The 18953-nt window shown below is 43.4% G+C and overlaps 2 protein-coding genes across 4 annotated transcripts; one reads left to right on the plus strand and one right to left on the minus strand.

The window, feature by feature from the left end:
* Nucleotides 1–4: 4 nt before the first annotated feature.
* On the plus strand, nt 5–13131 carry LOC116331975 (importin-13-like). Of its 2 annotated transcripts, XM_031754810.2 has the most exons (21): nt 25–468; nt 968–1093; nt 1223–1863; nt 1945–2085; nt 2204–2345; nt 2434–2600; nt 2730–2850; nt 5935–6082; nt 6294–6475; nt 6564–6590; nt 6727–6861; nt 8789–8935; nt 9091–9171; nt 9255–9392; nt 9500–9596; nt 9668–9720; nt 9802–9868; nt 9996–10054; nt 10177–10266; nt 10380–10561; nt 12215–13131. In XM_031754810.2, the coding sequence occupies exons 1-21, from the start codon at nt 400–402 to the stop codon at nt 12306–12308; spliced, it is 2907 nt and encodes a 968-aa protein (XP_031610670.1). In that variant the 5' UTR covers nt 25–399; the 3' UTR covers nt 12309–13131. The 2 variants fall into 2 exon arrangements, 1 of the variants encoding a protein (XP_031610670.1); XR_005609085.1 differs by lacking the exons at nt 9802–9868; nt 12215–13131 and having other exon boundaries at nt 5–468; nt 10380–10424.
* fzr1b (fizzy/cell division cycle 20 related 1b) lies at nt 12078–18473 on the minus strand. Of its 2 annotated transcripts, none has more exons than XM_039602514.1 (14): nt 18072–18473; nt 17561–17741; nt 17334–17435; nt 17186–17249; nt 16942–17069; nt 16643–16725; nt 16356–16539; nt 16207–16272; nt 16017–16119; nt 15648–15829; nt 15023–15256; nt 13915–14019; nt 13313–13405; nt 12078–13199 (listed from the first exon to the last, which is right to left on the minus strand). In XM_039602514.1, exons 2-14 carry the CDS (start codon nt 17636–17638, stop codon nt 13158–13160), a joined length of 1464 nt encoding a protein of 487 aa, XP_039458448.1. In that variant the 5' UTR covers nt 17639–17741; nt 18072–18473; the 3' UTR covers nt 12078–13157. The 2 variants fall into 2 exon arrangements, with proteins under 2 accessions (XP_039458448.1, XP_031610671.1); XM_031754811.2 differs by having other exon boundaries at nt 18093–18472.
* Between the last annotated feature and the right edge of the window lie 480 nt (nt 18474–18953).

An 18953-nucleotide genomic window follows, 5' to 3' on the forward strand; every position in this document is an offset into this window, starting at 1 on the left:
CATCAGTGCGTCAGAGGCGCAGTTGCGTGCGTCAGGAGCGCCCGTTCGAAGCGCCGTGGCACCGAAGTGAACGCGCTCTTTGACAAGTTTTACTGCGCTGTTTATCACTGTGAAAACTAGTCTGCAGGATCAAACAGCTGAATGTGTGTCAGTGTCTTGCTGTGAGCCAACCACCTCTCAGTTCCCACCGAGGTCAGCGTGTCGTCACGGCTGAGCGCACTGCCCACCTGTGTGCCGCACGGACAGCTGAATGACCCGCTGCGTCCTCTCTCAGCGTTGTCTTGACACAATTTGGAAGACGCCGAATTCTCCTTTAAATTTTTTCCTAAAAAAAATCAGGCTTTGAGTTGTAAAGGATATCCAGACGCAACAGTAAAAGAAACCTTCACCCTGTGCCACATGGAGCCTCCAGGCAACCCGGGAGGCACCCCGGTGGAGCTGGAGTTAACGGTGGAGAACGTGGAGTCGGTAAGTTAGGATATTAGTCAAAACTCGTGCATTTAACTGGGAAGTTTGAATTATGTGTACATGGCTGTAATACTTACGGGATAATGGAAACAGCAGCATGTTTTCCCAGGAAAAAAAAGAACTGCAGCACAATCTGCTGATATAAATATGATTTCATACCAAATTAGTGAAACGATTTTTTTTATCACGTAAATAACTGTAGTTTGCTCATCGTAGAGAGACTGGGCAAAGTGTAGCATTTGTAATATGATGCCAGTTAGAAGCACCTGCTGTACTAATAATAACTAACACATGTGCTTTGGATTAGTTGCTGTGACAACACATTTTTCAGCAAGTTCAAACAATTGGCCATCCAGCATTATTAATGATTATTAGTGGTTGTTGTACATGTTGCCCTGCAAATTTAAAGCCAGTTTTATTTGCTAAAATATTCTCAGCATATCCCTTTGACTTCTTACATCGCTTTGTTCTCTGCACTGGTATGTGTTTCTCCATCCAGGCTCTCTACCAGCTGTACTTTGATCCAGACATGGAGCATAAGAATGTAGCCCAGAAGTGGCTGACCCAGGCCCAGGCCTCTGCACAGGCTTGGCACTTCTGCTGGGCCCTGCTCAGTCCTGACAAGGTCTGTAGTTTTTTCCCTCTTTACCCCCACACTGCACTTTTCTGTAACAAACATTAGGCACCACAACTTAATACAGACTGGTTGAATGTGGAACTAAGAGCAGCCGTGTGTGAATGTGTCGCTTTGCAGATCCCAGAGGTTCAGTTCTTCGGTGCCAGCACCCTGCACACCAAGATCTCCCGTCACTGGAGCGACCTCGCTGCAGACCAGCACGAGAGCCTGAGGACGCAACTGCTCAGCCATATCTTGCAGTTCTCTTCTGGGCCCAAAATGGTGCTGACTCGTTTGTGTGTAGCACTGGCCTCTTTGGCTCTTAATGTAATTCCCCAGGCCTGGTCTCAGCCGGTGGCAGACATGGTGAGAGCTTTCCAACCGCACAAACCTGATCCTGAAGATGGCGCTGGAGCAAAGGCCTCTCAGGACCCCCACGCACATTGTCTCACTCTGCTAGAGCTTCTCACCGTGCTTCCAGAGGAGTTCCAGAGCAGCCGCCTGGCTCAAGCTCGGCGAGGCCAGCTGAGGGAGGCTCTTGCCGGAGAGTGGGCAGTGGTGTGTCCTCTGCTGCGACAGCTCATGCAGAGCCAGGACTCATCGAGTCAGGTGAAGGAGAAGGTGCTCCAATGCCTGTCTAGCTGGGTGGCGCTAGATGTGCCTTTGGGGGAAATCCAGGAACTGCTCCAGGACTGCTTCACCGCGTTGTCCGACCCAGAGCTTTTTGACGCAGCTGTGGAGACGATAGTTAACGCCATCTCACAGCCCGACTGCCAAAGGTGAGAAGCACAGCTGGATGATTAGGTTATGATGAGTGACATGCAGTATATGGGTGGATGACTCCAAACATTCGTGTGCAGGTACATTAATGCTCTACTGAGCCTGATGCCTCTGGTGCTGGGCCTCTATGACCAACTGAAGACAGCAGCTCAGGATGGGGACATGGAAACCTCACATGGTATCTGTCGAATTGCAGTTGCTTTAGGGGAAACACACTCCAGGTACACACAGTAGCACACAACTACACACACACACACTCTACCCTGTACCTGGGCTCCACCATTTGTCTTTTATGTCTGAAATGTTCTTTTATTTCTTAAATTTCTTTCCCTGTGACAGAGTTCTGTTGGAACAGGTGGACCACTGGCAAGAATACCTAGCTCTGGTTAACATGATTCTCTTCTGCACGGGCATCCCTGGACACTACCCAGTTAATGAGACCACAAGTTCTCTTACTCTCACCTTCTGGTACACTTTGCAGGTATGGAGAGTGAAGTATTAACGTGTTGTCCATTAGGACAAAAGATTTATACTTTCTTTTTACAAACTCAGCTTGTTGTCATTTTTAGGATGACATTTTGTCATTTGAGGAGGAGAAGCAGTCTGTTTACCTGCAGGTTTACAGGCCAGTTTACTTCCAACTGGTGGACGTGCTGCTTCACAAATCCCACTATCCATCCCAGGAAGAGTACGCCTCCTGGTCCTCTGATGACAAAGAGCAGTTTCGTATTTACAGGTGGGTCTGGTCTTATTATTCTTTCAGTTTGACTGAAATTTGGAGGCTGACTTTAATAATGTACCACACTGATAATCTTTCTTCAATGCCCAACACCAACTTTACAAATATGTTTTCCTGGCTTTGTAGGGTCGACATCTCGGACACTTTGATGTACGTGTATGAAATGTTGGGGGCAGAGCTGCTCAGTAACCTCTATGAGAGGCTTGGCAGACTACTGATGGACCCCCAGCAGTCAGCGGTATGGCAGGTAAAGCCCTGAATAACTCCTATTCAGCTGCTTAATATGAAAATGTATTAATTGAATTTCATAGAATGGGCATTTGATTTACTTGGAAAAACCACACAACCTTAAAAAAGTAAGTAAGCATCACTCAAGTGACTCAGGTGCTACAGAAAGCCATTGAGATAAATAGCAAAGAGGCTGCATTCCTCTAAAATCATCACATACATATAATACATATATGCGTATAATAAATAAAGGCAAAAATACAGGTCAAATATGTGTACTTTATTTTTCTCCTTCTAAAACAGCTGAGACTGCTCATCAGAAAATTTAATTTACACAAGTGGAGGCAGCAGTTTGAGGTTTTTGATCTATCTTGTATACAAGGCCCGAGTGGCAGAAAACAGGTCACAAAGCATCACTTAGTTCCACTTGTGATTATATAAAACCATGTGTGCAGACATCTGTTTAGTTACATTCAAAATCTAAAAGCTTGTTATTCTGAAAGTTTACAGATTTTTTGGGAGCGTCTTTTTCCTGTTGCATGCAACCCATCGGTCTTTGAAAGATGAATGACTTTGTCATGGCTTTAAAGAAGTCCAGGTGTAAGACATTAACCACCCAAACAAGAGGCAAAGTAATTGAAGTCACTCATAAAAAGAGTAAACTATTATTTTCAAAGTGCAATGAACATCTATTTAATAAAAAAACGCATAAATAATAAAAGCATAAATTCTTTAATTACATACATGAGTTACTCATTTATGTAAGTCAGGAAAACTACTGGAATTTACAGAGCAGTAATAAACCAGCTGGTCCCAGAGCTGTGCAGGAGAACTGATCAAATCAGCTCAGCTAAACAGCTGTTTCTTTTTTTCCGGCTTCTCACCCTACTCATGAAACTATATAAAAAAAAAAAAAAACACCCAGCACGCCCCTGCGGGCGGTTTATCCTTCAAGCTCGGGTCCTCTACCAGAGGCCTGGGAGCTTGAGGGTCCTGCGCAGTATCTTAGCTGTTCCCAGGACTGCGCTCTTCTGGACAGAGATGTCCGATGTTGTTCCCGGGATCTGCTGGAGCCACTCGCCTAGTTTGGGAGTCACCGCACCTAGTGCTCCGATTACCACTGGAACCACTGTTACCTTCACCCTCCACATCTTCTGGAGCTCTTCTCTGAGCCCTTGGTATTTCTCCAGCTTCTCATGTTCCTTCTTTCTGATGTTGCTGTCATTTGGAACCGCTACATCGATCACTACAGCCGTCTTCTTCTGTTTGTCTACCACCACTATGTCCGGTTGGTTAGCCACCACCATTTTGTCCGTCTGTATCTGGAAGTCCCACAGGATCTTAGCTCGGTCATTCTCCATCACCCTTGGGGGCGTCTCCCATTTTGACCTCGGGACTTCCATATTCGGCACAGATGTTCCTGTACACTATGCCGGCCACTTGGTTATGGTGTTCCATGTATGCCTTGCCTGCTAGCATCTTGCACCCTGCTGTTATGTGCTGGATTGTCTCTGGGGCATCTTTACACAGCCTGCACCTGGGGTCTTGCCTGGTGTGATAGACCCCAGCCTCTATGGATCTTGTGCTCAGAGCTTGTTCTTGTGCTGCCATGATTAGTGCCTCTGTGCTGTCTTTCAGTCCAGCTTTGTCCAGCCACTGGTAGGATTTCTGGATATCAGCCACCTCCTCTATCTGCCGGTGGTACATACCGTGCAGGGGCCTGTCCTTCCATGATCGTGCCTCCTCTTCCTCCTCATTCTTGGATTTCTGCTGCCTGAGGTATTCACTGAGTACGTGTTCAGTTGGGGCCATCTTCATGGTGTATTCGTGGATGTTTGTTGTCCTCGGCCTCCTTCCTTCCGCTTAGCTTACAGCCTCAGTGTGCTGGACTTGGGGTGAAACCCTCCATGTATGGTCAGGAGCTTCCTTGTCTTGATGTCAGTGGCTTCTATCTCCTCTTTCGGCCAGCTTATTTTCCCAGCCTGCCTATTGTACCTGATCACGGGCAGGGCGTAGGTGTTGATGGCCCGGATCTTGTTCTTACCGTTCAGCTGACTTCTCAGGACTTACCTGACCCTCTGCAGGTACTTGGTGGTTGCAGCTTTTCTAGTGACCTCTTCATGGTTCCCATTTGCTTGTGGGATCCCCAGGTACTTGTAGCTGTCCTCTATGTCAGCAATGTTGCCTTCTGGTAGTTTGATCCCCTCAGTTCAAAAGATTTGTGCTCAGCTGAGCCATCTATAGAGAAAGTGACTGACACTGAAAGAGAAAATAAAACTGTAAGGTAGCATTGTTAATGTTGCATTGCATTGAAGAAGAAAGGACAGCCTCCTTGCTCTTTCCCAGAGCCCACACTTGTTATCTTGAGTGTTCAAGCACTTCAAAGCAGTATTCAGAGCTAACTATAGCACAATTCACCATGATCCACTCCTACTTCATTAAGCATTAGGAATAGAGAACTGAAGTAAATAGCATGTTTCACTGAGTATTAGGGATATTGTTATTGTTTTAATTATTCAGTTGTACTTATGATTTAGAGGAATAAGTCTGCAGTTTTACAACTGCTGTGAGTCAAACCATTCAAAATAATCTCATGTTTTGAGCCTCATAGTTGCTTTTACATAACTTGTTTTAATAGATCTATTAAACATATTACAGCTCCTGAATGCGTGGCTTGTTATCTGACTGTGTGTGTAATAGACTGTTTGTTTCTATCATCTGAGCTTAGTTGTGCTATGTTTAAGAGCTTTTAAAAAGATCATGTTTTACCAGTTTTTGAAGTAAATTCTTACTTTATTTTCATTCTTTTTTAATTTTGATTGCTGTGTGTCTCTTTTTTTTTTCAAATTACAAGTTTTATTGTCATATGCACGGTAAAGAGACACCCTTTACTGTCCACAACAGATGCTAAACAGAAAAATCCACATATAAAATAGATGAATACAATAAATGATCATAAAAAAACAATTATAAAAACAGCAAGAAAGTTTAACTATACAAATAAAATAAAAGAATCTGAGCTGCTAAGCTATTTCTATATTTATGCAATTTGGAATGCTCCATGTCATCTCTAACACCAGACTTTGTTTATTTCCATCTTCAGGACACTGAGGCGCTGTTGTTTGGCTTCCAGTCCATAGCTGAGACAATAGACGTGAACTACTCTGATGTTATTCCCGGTCTTATTGGTCTGATCCCCAGAATCAACATCAGCAACATTTTGCTAGCCGACACTGTGATGTACACAATAGGTACAGTGTGTGTTCAGACACCTGCATGATATTGTCTTTGTTCATAGTAACAAGTTTCGCCTATTTTAAAAGAAAATTCTTATTTTCTCTTTTTCTTGTTTAGTCTGTGGTAACAGATCTTTGGTTGCTCGGCTCTCTTTTACGATCGTAGATTTGTGATTGTGATTTGGGTTTATGCTCAAACGGAAATTTAACATCCCTCGTCGAACAGGCTCACTTGCTGAGTGGCTGGCTGATCACCCGGTGATGCTGGGTGGCATATTGCCTATGGTGCTTCAGGGCCTTGCAAAGCCAGAGCTGTCTGTGTCTAGTGTATCTACACTGAAGAGGATCTGCAGGGAGTGCCGGTATGACCTCGGCCCCTACGCTCAGGAAATCCTGACGGTGTCACAGGTCAGACACGGAGGCATACACAGCAACACATCATCAGGGTTGCGTGAGTTTTTAAACCATGCGGTGATTTGTTTATTGTGATTTGTAGGATGTACTGGTTAAAGAAGTCCACAAGGTGAGTTCCTAACCTTAAACAGTCACAGTTACTTTGGAAACACAGACCATATCACCTCCCTGTCTGAGGGTGGAATTTATTATGTGTTTTCTCTCTCTCTGTATGTGTGTGTGTGTGTGTGTGTGTGTATGTGCAGAGCAGCCAGTGCATGTGGCTGATGCAGGGTTTGGGTTTCCTGCTGTCTGCCCTGCCATCAGAGGAGATTTTAGGGAGACTGCACTCACTCATCACGCCTCACATCCAGCAGCTGGATACACTGGCCCAGCAGGAGGTAAATGTAAAAATAATAATAATTATATGCTTTAGTAAATTGATGTTTAAAAAAAAATACAGGAAATGCTGTAGTTTGCAATTCTTTGTAAATACAGTTGAATATAGAACATGCTGAAGCCTTTGAGGAAAAAGTAAGAGCAGCAATATTTGTATATTTTCTACAGAATATTAGTGTCTGGTTTATTTGGTGTGTGTTTGTATATGTGTAAATGTGGGTGGGCGGGGGTGGGGTATTGTAATAGTCTGTAATGGTTTATTCCAGTGTTTACTGTATAGGGTGACCAGTCTTAATAACATATAGCAGACAAAATACCATCACTTACCTATTAGTATAAATTCTTAATGTTAAATCCACGTTTCAGCTACAAACTGTCATCAGTGCAATTTGAGTGAAACCATATCGATATGCAGTCACCTGAAAAACTAAGTCCATCCTTAATACGACCATAGGAATTAAAGTGACAGGTACTGCTAAGTGCTGCTAATCATATCATCATGTGATTAACTGATCATCAGCAAGTGTGAGCACCTCTATAAAAGCAGCAGGTTTGGCAGTTTGCTGCTCTGAAACATTCAGGTGTGTGTTAACACAACGGCAAACACGAAAGCAGTCAGCAGTAATCTTAGAGAAGCAATTATAGCTGCCCATCAAGACTATATCGAAACAATCTGACGTCCATTATTAAACAGTGAGAACGATTATTCACAAGCTGAAAAAATTGTAAATCTTGCAAAGCTGAATTTAACAAACCAATGAAATTCTAGAACAATGTCCTCTGGAAATCACCGATGTTTGTCCATAGTGCACATCATCATGTTTGTCAAAAACCAAACACAGTATATCAGCACAAATACCTCATACCAGCGCTAAAGCACGGTGGTGGAGGAGTGATGATTTAGGCTTGTTTTACAGCCACAGGACCATGCAGAAGTCAATGAGTCGACCATGAACTCGTAGGTATACCAAAGTATTCTAGAGACAAATGTGAGGCCATCTGCCTGATAGCTAAAGCTTGGCCCAAACTGTGTCATGCAACAGGACAATGATCCCAAACACAGCAGCAAATCTACAACAGATTGACTGCAAAAGAAAAGAATCAAAGTGCTTCAGTGTCCACAGGACTGCAGAGAGTCCTGTGGACAACTTCTTTGTCACATCATTGTATGTAAATGCCAGGATGGGGTGCAAACACTAATCAACAGTGAAGACTCTTCATTACATGATAGATACAGATACATAGAGTTGTGCTGTTAAGCTTCTATTATATACAGCATAGTATTGTATTTTTTTGGCAAGTCTCGCTGCCGGTCCTTTATTTTAACAGGGAAAATTCTTACATTGTAACTGATACAAATGTGATACTGAATTAATAATTACAGAAGAGGTGCTGGTGCCTACGAATTGTTTGGGTGACCTTGCTGTTTTTTAATGCTGGTAACAATTTGGTCTGAAGTAAAAGAGATATTAGTGTGATTAGTTTGATTAGTTCATCATTTACTTCATGAAAAAAACTTTCTGTTTTTCTGAAGCAGTTCTGCATCACCTGGAAGTTCTGTGTCTGAGTGTTTTTTTATTAAAACTGATGGGGACAACCCCACAGCTGTCAAAGTGCACAAACAGTCATTTGTTATATAACATATACACATTTAGAAAGAGTAACAATACTTCCTTTGCAAATAGAGTACAGCAAGTAATCCAGAGTTGTTAGAGTGGAGATAAAATGCATTTCGAGGCGCAGTTTGTCATCCAGGGTGTCAGTTAAGATCTTAAAAACATCTTTTCACACTCAGATACTTAACACAGCTTTTACAGTAACAGCAGCAGCTTCACTCTGACACTTGACAGTTACTTGTCCTTTATTTTTTAAGCTTTTCAAGCTTTGTGCTGCACATATCAGACCCATGTACTCTCTCTCTCCCCACAGCTGAATCCCACTAATAAACAGAGCATCATCCACATCGTGGGGATGCTGGCCAGTCTCTTTACCACTCTGGACATCAATAGGCAGGCTGACTGCTTAGAGGGAGCAGCCAGTTCCAGACTCCCAGCCCCCCAGAGCACGCAAAACCCAGTAAGTTCAGAGGAAAAACAACAGCTTGATTAGAAGAGAACAGCTAGAAAACCCACAATGCCTGTGGGTACAAAGTATCTAAGTTTATATACAGAACTTCTTATGCTAATATTTTTTAATTCAAAACTATTCTTTTCTTTTTTTCTTAAACTTAGGTGGTTGTTGTGCTACAACAAGTCTTCACTTTGATCCAGACCATCCTCAGCAAATGGCTCCATGACTCGGAGGTGGTAGAGGTAGGAGGGTTTTCACCTCTTGCATAAATGTGTGTATGTGTGTTTCATGACTCACACATGCCCACTGCACCCCCCTCTACCAGGCAGTGTGTGGGGTTTTTGATAAATCAGTTCGAACCCTCCTACATGATTTTGGACCCATGGTTCCTCAGCTGGGAGAGATGCTGGGGGAGATCTATAGCGCCTTCCCACAAGCCTCGGCTTTGGACCTGGCTCGGCAGGTACACCTCCACATACACAGGCCAGAGTTAAAGTATTACTCCTCTGACTTTGACACAGACTCTCGCAGGCTCAGAGGTCAGTCTCTTTGTTTCTGTTTGTTTTAAAGATGGTTCACATATTTGCTGGAGAGGAGCATCACATCTCTCACATCAGAAGCCTCACTGAAGTGTTAACATCCACCACGCTCACTATATTTCAGCAAGGTAATAAGAGGCTGCGTGGAAATGCACCTGTTTTGAATCAGAGCTTTTCTCACCGTGTGCTTACTCGGCAGGTCCGAGAGATCATCCTGACATTGCCGAATCGTTTATGGACCTTCACGCCCAGGTTGGTGGAAGCCGCGCGAGTTTAGGAGCGTCTGAGAAATTCATTGTTTGACTACAACACCCATGTCTTCTCGTCTGTTAGATTCTTAAAAGGAAACCTGATTTGTATCTGTCTGAGCAGTTAGATGTGAAAGCACTGTTTTACTGTGGTGAGTATCACCGCATGCTCATGGCGCACGCAAACAGATGAAAAGAAAGTCTTACATGATCTTTTAGGTTTCCTGCAAAAGTGCCTTTGTGTGAGTCACTCGCTGAATCAGTCCTGTTTGTCTGCAGGGATTCTGTCACTCAAGTTTCCAGAGACACCCACAGTAAAAGCTGCCAGCCAGTTCTTTGTAAGCTGAGGCAAAAAAAAAAATGTGCAGACTTTCATATATTCATATATAACATCATGTTTCTTGTCAGAACTGAATTTCTCACCTCGTGTAGCTAACCTTTTCTACCCTGTTCCTGGCAGACAGAGTTCCTGAGTCGCTGTAAAGACATGCCCTCATTTGGTGATGTGTTGCAGAGGGATGGAAAGCTCCTGACAGAGACCGTTCTGCAGGTAAACTAGTGACAGAATCGGAGCGTCCACCTCAATTCGTTAAACCCATGTTTTGTTTTGTTTTTCATTCTGGCACTGAATTTGTCTTTTGTATGTTTTTCCTCCTCTCTCAGGCGGTTGGAGGTGAGTCTCCCAGCAGTCTGACGGAGCACTTCTCTGAGGTGCTGCTCAATCTAAGCAGGCACTGCCCGGCCCTGCTGTCTCAGTGGCTCAAAGAAACACTGCAGACCCCAGGGTTCCCCTGTGCCCAGGTCACTGCAGAGCAGAAACACACCTTCAGTCAGCAGCTTCTAAGGTAAAGTACAGCACCAAGTGGTAGAGAAGTGTTACCTATTAGGTTAATGGACAAGTTGTTTATTGTTTTGTAGTTTTTCCTCTGTTCTCCACCACTGTGGATTCTAAATCAGTCAAGATATGACTCAAGAGCAGAGGTTCAGCTTTAATTCGAGGGTTTAACAATTTTTGAATGTAACCAGTGGATTGCACCTTGTTGTAAATCCTCTGCATTTCCACTCATGAAAGTGTGACTTGATTGTAGACATTGAGAATGCTGTTGAGTTGTTTTTCCTAACCATGAAAGTATTTAGTCATCATGCACTTGGTCCTTTGTGGTCTTTTGGTGTCGGTTAGCTCTCCAGTGCATTCCTCTGCTTTTCAAAAACAAACCATACAGTAGATTTTACACCTCTCAAAGTTGTTCTCTCTCTGATAGGTTTATTTACGTTTTTCAGCCTAATGGTGTCCTCACCAACTTGCACTGACACCTCCTTGAGCTTCATATTTAAAATTACAGTCAAAAGATATAAAATACAAAGTCAACACACTGAACCAACTTCAGATAATCTGTCTGCTTCATTTGTCATGAAATAACAATGAAACAAGCCTCACCTGACCATGACACTGCTGTCAGTCAGTTTCCAATCCCTCTTTGAGCCTCTAAAAATGGCTCTAATTAATAAAGAGTGAATGCAAAACGTTTATAAGACCCCTCGAATTAAAGCTGAAAGTCTGTCCTTCAATCACATCTCTATTGTTTGATTTAAAAGCCAGTGTGCTGGCGTTCAGAGGGAAAACTGCAAAAGCTGTATCATCCAAGAGATCATGGACCTAAGTGTGATGTTCATTGATGGCAAAATGGAACAAAACAGATTTCTTCCTCTTTAGTATTAAGTCTTATATCCTGATGGTTTTGCCTCAGAAAAACAGAAAATGTATATTATTCTTTTCAGACTTTGCTTTTGCGATGATGAAAATAGTAAAATTATTCAGAAACTAAATACACAAAAGTCACCAGCAAAGTTTTAAACATAAGCAGTTATGGAAAAAAAAAACATTGATTACTCGGAAACAGCTGCTCCATGATCAGCCTGCTGATAACACAGGTAACAGTTTCAGCTCGTTTCTGCTGGTCTAAAATGTAGCCTCATGTAACACTGAAACATACTGTACATGTCAGACACTCTTATGTGGACTCTAGCTATAAAATATTAAGTTACTTCTGGATCTGTATTTTTTTATATAATATTTTTCAATCAAAACTAAACTTCAGAGAAAAAATTCATTCATTTCATGACTGAAAATAAAATAACATTCGTTACTAAACTGCTGAGTACAAGTTGTCTAACTCTGGAGTTTGACCTGAGCATGACTTGGCGTTTGTATACATTAAAAATAATTGTTAATAACAGTAACTTTTTAAATGTGTTGTCTGTAGTTTTGCTGTGTTACAAACTTATTGTTTGATTCCACGATAAAGACACAAAAGTATCTGCATGTAATGTGAACACATTCGAAACATTACTGATGCCAAATAAGGATGTAAGACATGACTTTATGATATTTGGCTCATTTATAAAATGACATTTTATCGTCAATGAGCTTTGGAGATGATTTAAAATACAAATCTGTCCAACAGCCAAATCTTTTCTCTTTTTTTCCCCTCTCTAAGGGAACAAACCAACAAGCGCCGCGTTAAGGAGATTGTGAAGGAGTTCGCTTTGCTCTGCCGAGGTCTGCAGGGGTCCGGATACTCAGATTACTAGTCGGAGCTGCCAGCGTTGCATCCGACTTCCTCACCGGGTCTTTGAGAAAGGCTCCACAGCTCATCCTCGTTTTCAGAAACGCTTTGGTGCTAAATGAGACTTAAAGCACGACTGGAAAACAAGACGCTCCCACAGACACACTGAGTGGACACTTATAAGATAATCGGGTCTCTGTGCGACATGTTTTTTAATAAAATATCTAAAGCAGGATAAAATGAAATAAGAGTCAGGGTGGCATTTTCGTATCTATAGGCAGGAATGCGCAAGGTTCCAAACCCGTGCTTCATGTCTATGAACACTGACAAAACACCAATAAACACATGAAACTCTGCTGCAGCCACCTGAGCACCGGTCGTGTTTGTTCACTTCCCTCTTCTGTTGCATACTGCTGTAGATCATATTCACACATTATCTAACGAAAGAAACCCACCCAGGTCAGGCTTCATCTTCTTTCTGTTACAAAGGAGCACCTCTTAAAAAACCTCTTACATTACCTTACATAGCTTAGAACTCTTGCACAGGTGTACTTCTGCTGATAGATAAGGAAACGACTTGATCACTTTTCACAACAGGAAAAAAAAAAAAAAAGAACGAGATCAACTTGATAAGCAGACGACAAATTGTGACAAAAGACTTCTGTTTCTGTGTGTGTGTTATTTTTCTCTGGAATCGGTGACATCACTGTGAGGGATGGCAGTTGTCCGTCAAAGTTTTGCCTCCATCCTTTTGTAGAAAAGGATGAGAGTTTGTGCGGCGAGGCTAGTCTGAGTGTCGTTGTTTGACTCTGTGTATTTCAGCCACAGCCCGGCAGGCTCCTCCAGAGGACCGTCCCGACCCCCGGGCCGTTTACTATCGTATTCTCGTGAAGAGGTTAAGTACTGACTTTGATTCCTGGGAAGAGAAATACATCAAAACAGCGTGAAGCGCATTAAAATGCATCAAGTTTCAATTTTTACTCATTTTCAGAAATTAAGAATATAAAGTTCTCGGATATTTTACTCCACCTTGGTACAGCGCGTCTTACTGAAGACGTTCCAGAATCGTAGTGTCTCGTCACCCGCTCCTGTAACGATGGCCTCCCCGTCTGGTGACACAGCCTGAGAGGGGGAAAAAAATGTGGCATGTTTGTTAGTGGAACAAAAAAACAAACAAACAAACCCGGCAGAGAGATTTAACAGGACAGTTACAAAGACAGTTTTGAGATCCTTTAATATCCTCATAATGTTTTTGATTTACATGCACTGAATGCAGTAAGAACAACAGCACAGGCATGAGCTTTAACTGGTGCGAAGACATACTATAAAATCAGCTTCTTTACTTATATAATATCACAAATGACCTCTTTATTACTGTGAAAAATAATGCAACAGTGAAGTGCAGAATTCACACTAATGGAAGCAGACCGCAGGATTTAAATGCATCCCTAGTTTAATGTCCATTAAATATAACACAAAGTGATTCTTGCGCAGTTTTACTTCGGCATGTTGCTACACACTGAATTAAAATGTATGCAAACGCTAGACGTGTGTAAGTTATCAAAGTCCAACTATCTAGTTACATCAGTGCTGCCCATGCACGGTGATTCGTTTAGAACATGTAATCGTACCAGATACAGGACTCTGTAGGAGTGTCCCGTCAACTTGGCCACCTGTGTCAGCGATGGATACTTCCACACCAGAATCTGGTTCTGAGAGTAGCCGTGTGTGCTCACCTGGAAACAAAGAACAGCATTGCAGTTACCACTTTCAAGTTGGATGCTTCTGCCAAGCACTCAAGGGGGAGCTTCCAACCATGTCCCATCCTGATTTATTGTATAACAAATATACAAATTGATGATTTTGTAAAAATGTAATAAGCAAACACCACAGATCATCATCAGTTTAGTGTCTGATGCGGTATTGATGTTCCTGAGTGGAACAGCACTTAAACATAAGCAGTGTATGAATTCTTGATTTTTTTTATGCAGTGACCTTTGAACAGCAAAAGTAAAAAAGGAAGTTATACTTAAAGACTATTTAAACACCACTTTTAATGAAATTTCAGACCACATTTGGATGGTTATGCTCTTTCCAAGAAAACACCAGTGTAAGACGAGAATATTGGAATTTAATAACATACTGCAGAAGTCTTTATTAGTTCGAAACACCTTCAACATACAGTTCACTTCAATTCGCAACCATCTCTGGGCGTCGAGCGTAACCATCAAGACTAACTGTTATTTTTTTCAGTCAACTTGTGCTGTTTACTAGTCAGTCTGTATTTAAGTTTTAGATTTCATAAAAATAGACTGACTTCAGCTGGAAGCGTTAAATGTCCAGTTCAACACTGAAAACTCAGTTAAACTGTAAATTCACTAAGCTGTTTTAATTCAGCGTTTTCTCATGTGGACACAGTAGAAACGTCTTTCAAGTATCATGTAATTCAATACAAAACCAACACCAGCTAGTATGAAAACTGACCATGACTCAGCACATCAGGGGTCGCAGTTCCAGCTAAACCGAACGCTGCATTACACAGCACAGGTGTAACGTACGCATTAGTAACTGGCTCTATATTAAGTTGTCCAAACGTGATCTGATTTGCTAATTTAATATTTGAGCTACTGTGTTCACAAACTGGGCCTAACTAGCTTGATGACATTATCTATAGCCAGACGCTGCTGTGCTGACATCACATCTTAGAGTGTTGTGCAGTGCGTGTCTGCGTCTCCTCACCAGTTCGTTGGCGTGTTTGGACCAGGCCAGGTTGCAGACCTGGGAGCCGGTGTCTGTGCTCTGCAGAGCCTGACCCGTCAGCGTGTTCCAGAAACGCAGGCAGCGGTCGGCCGTGCCGCCGCCTGACGCCAGCAGCCCGTGTTGGTGCGGAGACCAGGCGATGGCCTTCACTGCTGCCAGGTGGTCACTGTACTGCTGCACAGGGAGAAGGCTGGAGCTGTTCCACACCAGTAACTGTTCAAAACGCAGGAAGAGGTCAGTAAGGAGAGCTTTGAGTTTAACTCTTTCTTCCATAAATACCCTTAATGACTAGTTTTGACACCTCAGTTTATGTCAATAAAAACATGCTGTGACAGCCATTAGAATCATTTCCATGGGTAACTCCATGGGCAGAGACCACCCTCAATATCTTCTGATGTAAACCCAGTCAATTTGTTTTATAAGGAGGCAGAAATATGAAAGAGACCACTCAGACCACTTCTTCTCCTAGAAGAGGCTAAAGAGGTACAAACGGCTGTTTTAAAATATATAGATATCAATAAAGCTTGAATTTGCTTACTTTGAACTTTTACCTAGATTCTAACCTAAAATTTTCCTCAAGGATGTGCTGTTTTAGTCACCTCACCTTGTTGTCGTTGCCTCCAGATGCAAGGTGCTGGTGATCGGGAGACCATTTGAGACCGCACACTTCCTGTCTGTGACCTTGCAGCCTTCTCTCAGCAGAAGGCGGCGTTCTGACGTCCCGCTGTAGGATCACTCGGTCTCGACTGCCAGAAGACAGCTGCTCCCCATTCCACGCCAGGGCACCTTGGGCACACAGGGTAGGTTCTCTTATTCTCATGCCCCAGATAAAGAGAGCTGAGCATGAGCTTAAAGGCTCAGAGCGAGGGTTGTTCCCGCAACCACCACTACCAGCAGCAGGATAAACGGCTTCTCAGCGAGAGACGCACAAATCACATTTGACTGAATTCACTTCGCTCCTGCTCGGACTGACCTACTCTGGCTGAGTGGCCTTCCAAACTGGTCAGCTTCCTCCCTCCTGCTGCATCCCACACCTGAACGTAACCTTTGTGCGTCCCGACGGCGACCAGGCTCCCCTAAAACACGAGCAACCCACACATTATTGTTCTCCTGTCTGTACTCTCCTCTCTCGTGCCACACACAAGCAGCAGTCGCATGCTCACCCTCTCGTTCCAGCACACTGACGTAACAGAGTCTCCGTCCACTGAAAGGTCGCACAGCCTCGTCACCTGTTTCAACACAAAAATAAGCACTTCCAGTACTCCTTATCTGCAGCGCACCTCTTTAAAATCTAACCCACACCCCCACTTACCTGGCTAGTGCAGGCACTCCACAGGTAGACGCAGGCTCCCAGGCCGACACTCAGCAGGTTGCCCGCTGACCAGTCCACCAGGTTGAGGTAGAAGTCATCCTGCAGCTCCGGAGCATCGAGCACTTTGAAGGGGATCTTGGAGATCTTTCGGGCTGGTTTACGGGGAGAGCGGAGCAGCTTGTGACTACAAGAAACAAAACATGGAGACGTTAAACCCCTCCTTATAAAAAAAGCATGGCTCAAACACCTGATGAGTGAGCAGCGTGTGTGTGTGAGACATTTCATACCTTTTGTTACTAAGTGGAGAAAGGGAGTATGGTGAGACTTCATTGTCACTATCAAAAGGCACTCTCTTAGTGTGGACAGTGTACTGCAGAGAGGAAGCAGAACCACAGTTACAAACTGCCACCGGGTTTTGGTACGGACGTCGTCTCTTATGGCCAACTTACATGTGAGTCAAAAATAACAGCATAATACATGCGTGAAATGTTTATGACAGCCGGATGTAAATATCACACTGACAGCCCACGGCAGGAGTCGCTTTAAATTAACTTTAATGGCCACCCACACCCCCGTTGTCATTTACCCTAAAAAGACTGTGAGAGTCCTGCGAGAGGACTGCGTGCCGCCGGTCTTCCGTGTGAGGGTCTGGCACCGTCTCGATCCCGGCCCCGAGCAACTCATTCCTCAACAGGGCAGCATAGGCCACAGCATCTGGAGGGGCGGCAGTGAGAGCGGTGATGAAAATGCTTGTGTTAGAGGTGCAAATCTGGACTTTAAATGATTGTTATAACACATTTACATAATAAATAATAATAAAGACTTCTGACCTTTGCTTGAGTCTGAAGTGGCATCCTTTGCTTTATGGTTCTGACTGGGAGAGCGACAGTTCTCCTGTCAAGAAAGTGAAAGGTATGTCACCACTGGCCTGGATTACTGAGCTGTCACTGTTACTTTAACCAAACGAACACCTCTCACATTGGCATAGTGGAAGTTGATGCTCCAGTTGCTTCCAGCTCGAGTAGGGATGAAGCGGTCCCCTGACTTCACACTGACAGGACTGCAGGTAGCACTCAAACACTAGGATGAACGTAAGAGATTAAAAGCAGTCCACTAAAGATCCGTGCTAATAAAAACAGCACACTCGCACGAGAAGACTCTGCAGCCGTGCTGAAACGTGTTAAATTTCGCTCTCTGTGCCTCACCTTGGTCAGGCGGGCCTCTGCGGGCAGGTTCTGGTGGTTGATTTGCCTCAGCAGCCGTCTCTCGTACTCTTGGTCCATTTCTTCGGGGATGACGAGCAGCGAGCCCCCTCTGCTGCTCTCCCCGCCCCCCTTTAAACCTCCGCTCCCTCCCGGTAAGGAAATCCGCAGTGGATCCCCATGTCTGTGTAGAAAACGGCTCAGCTTATTTCACAGCAGAATCCATCCAGAACACAATGTGCGCTATCCAAAGATACGCGCACACACACACACACACAAGTAGCTCTTTCGGCTAACAAACCAAACGGCCTGGTTAGCCTGGCGTCATCGTCTAAGCTCAGCTGGTTTAAACATACACGTCTGAAAAGCCAATTCCGCTTGAGGCGTTCATGACTCGCTTAAAGCGGGTAGATATGAAGCTAAAATAAATTGCTTCAGGGTGTGCTAATGACAGCCGCACCGTTGTCATGGTATCATGCTCGCGCACACAACAACCAATTTACAAGCAACGCACATCAGCTGACGACTGTCATACCGACTGACACGGCGGCTCAGGTGACCACATCAAACATCATCTCTGTTTGAAAGGATCGGCGCTGAGGCCGGAAGACTTGTTGTTTTCTTCCAAAAACAGAAAAGTAAAAACAAAAAAAAAAGAAAAATAGCGGTACACCCAAACGCTAACAGGACTCGGTGGTGTTGTTTATGTTCTGGAGCAAGATGGCGACAGCTGTAGAAGAAATTCTTTGGTTGACTTCTGCTGTCTGTGCAGTCAACGCAGTACAACTCAACAGCGACGCCAGCTGGCGACAAATGTTCACTGCATCGTTGAAGCGTAGCTTGTGATTCCTCGTAAGGACAGAAGATGTCGCTGTTGCACTGTAAAATAAAATTACCCGACTTTGAATTCCCAATTTCTTTGTTGTTGTTGTTGTTATTGTTTGCGGTTTCGTTGTTGTTTGGGGGTTTTTTGTTCTTTCCTTTTTTAAAATAGATTATATGAAAGATTTAAGTGAGAATAGTAGGGAAAACATAAAAAAGAATATTGATTAAATGAGTAAAACCTAATTCTAAGAGAAACAACACCTTTAACTTTATTTTATGCGTTTTACACATTTAATCATTAGTCATTGTTAATCTGTCTCTCCCTCTTTCTCCTGAGCTTGGTCCTGCCAGAGGAGTCTTCCTGCTTTTTCTTCCCACCGTTGCGAAGTGCATCAGTTGAATTTAATTTTAAAAAAAACTTTCTTTATTCTTTTTATATTTCTTTTAACTGTCACTTACTCAAATGTGCACATATTAAGAAGGAAAATGCAAATTTTTATCTCACATTGGTGTGTAGACACCAGAGAGGTGTGTATGAGAATAATTCTACAGATCTCAATTTTAACCAGTT

Source organism: Oreochromis aureus, linkage group 18 (genome assembly GCF_013358895.1).
Source record: "Oreochromis aureus strain Israel breed Guangdong linkage group 18, ZZ_aureus, whole genome shotgun sequence".
Lineage (NCBI taxonomy): Eukaryota > Metazoa > Chordata > Actinopteri > Cichliformes > Cichlidae > Oreochromis > Oreochromis aureus.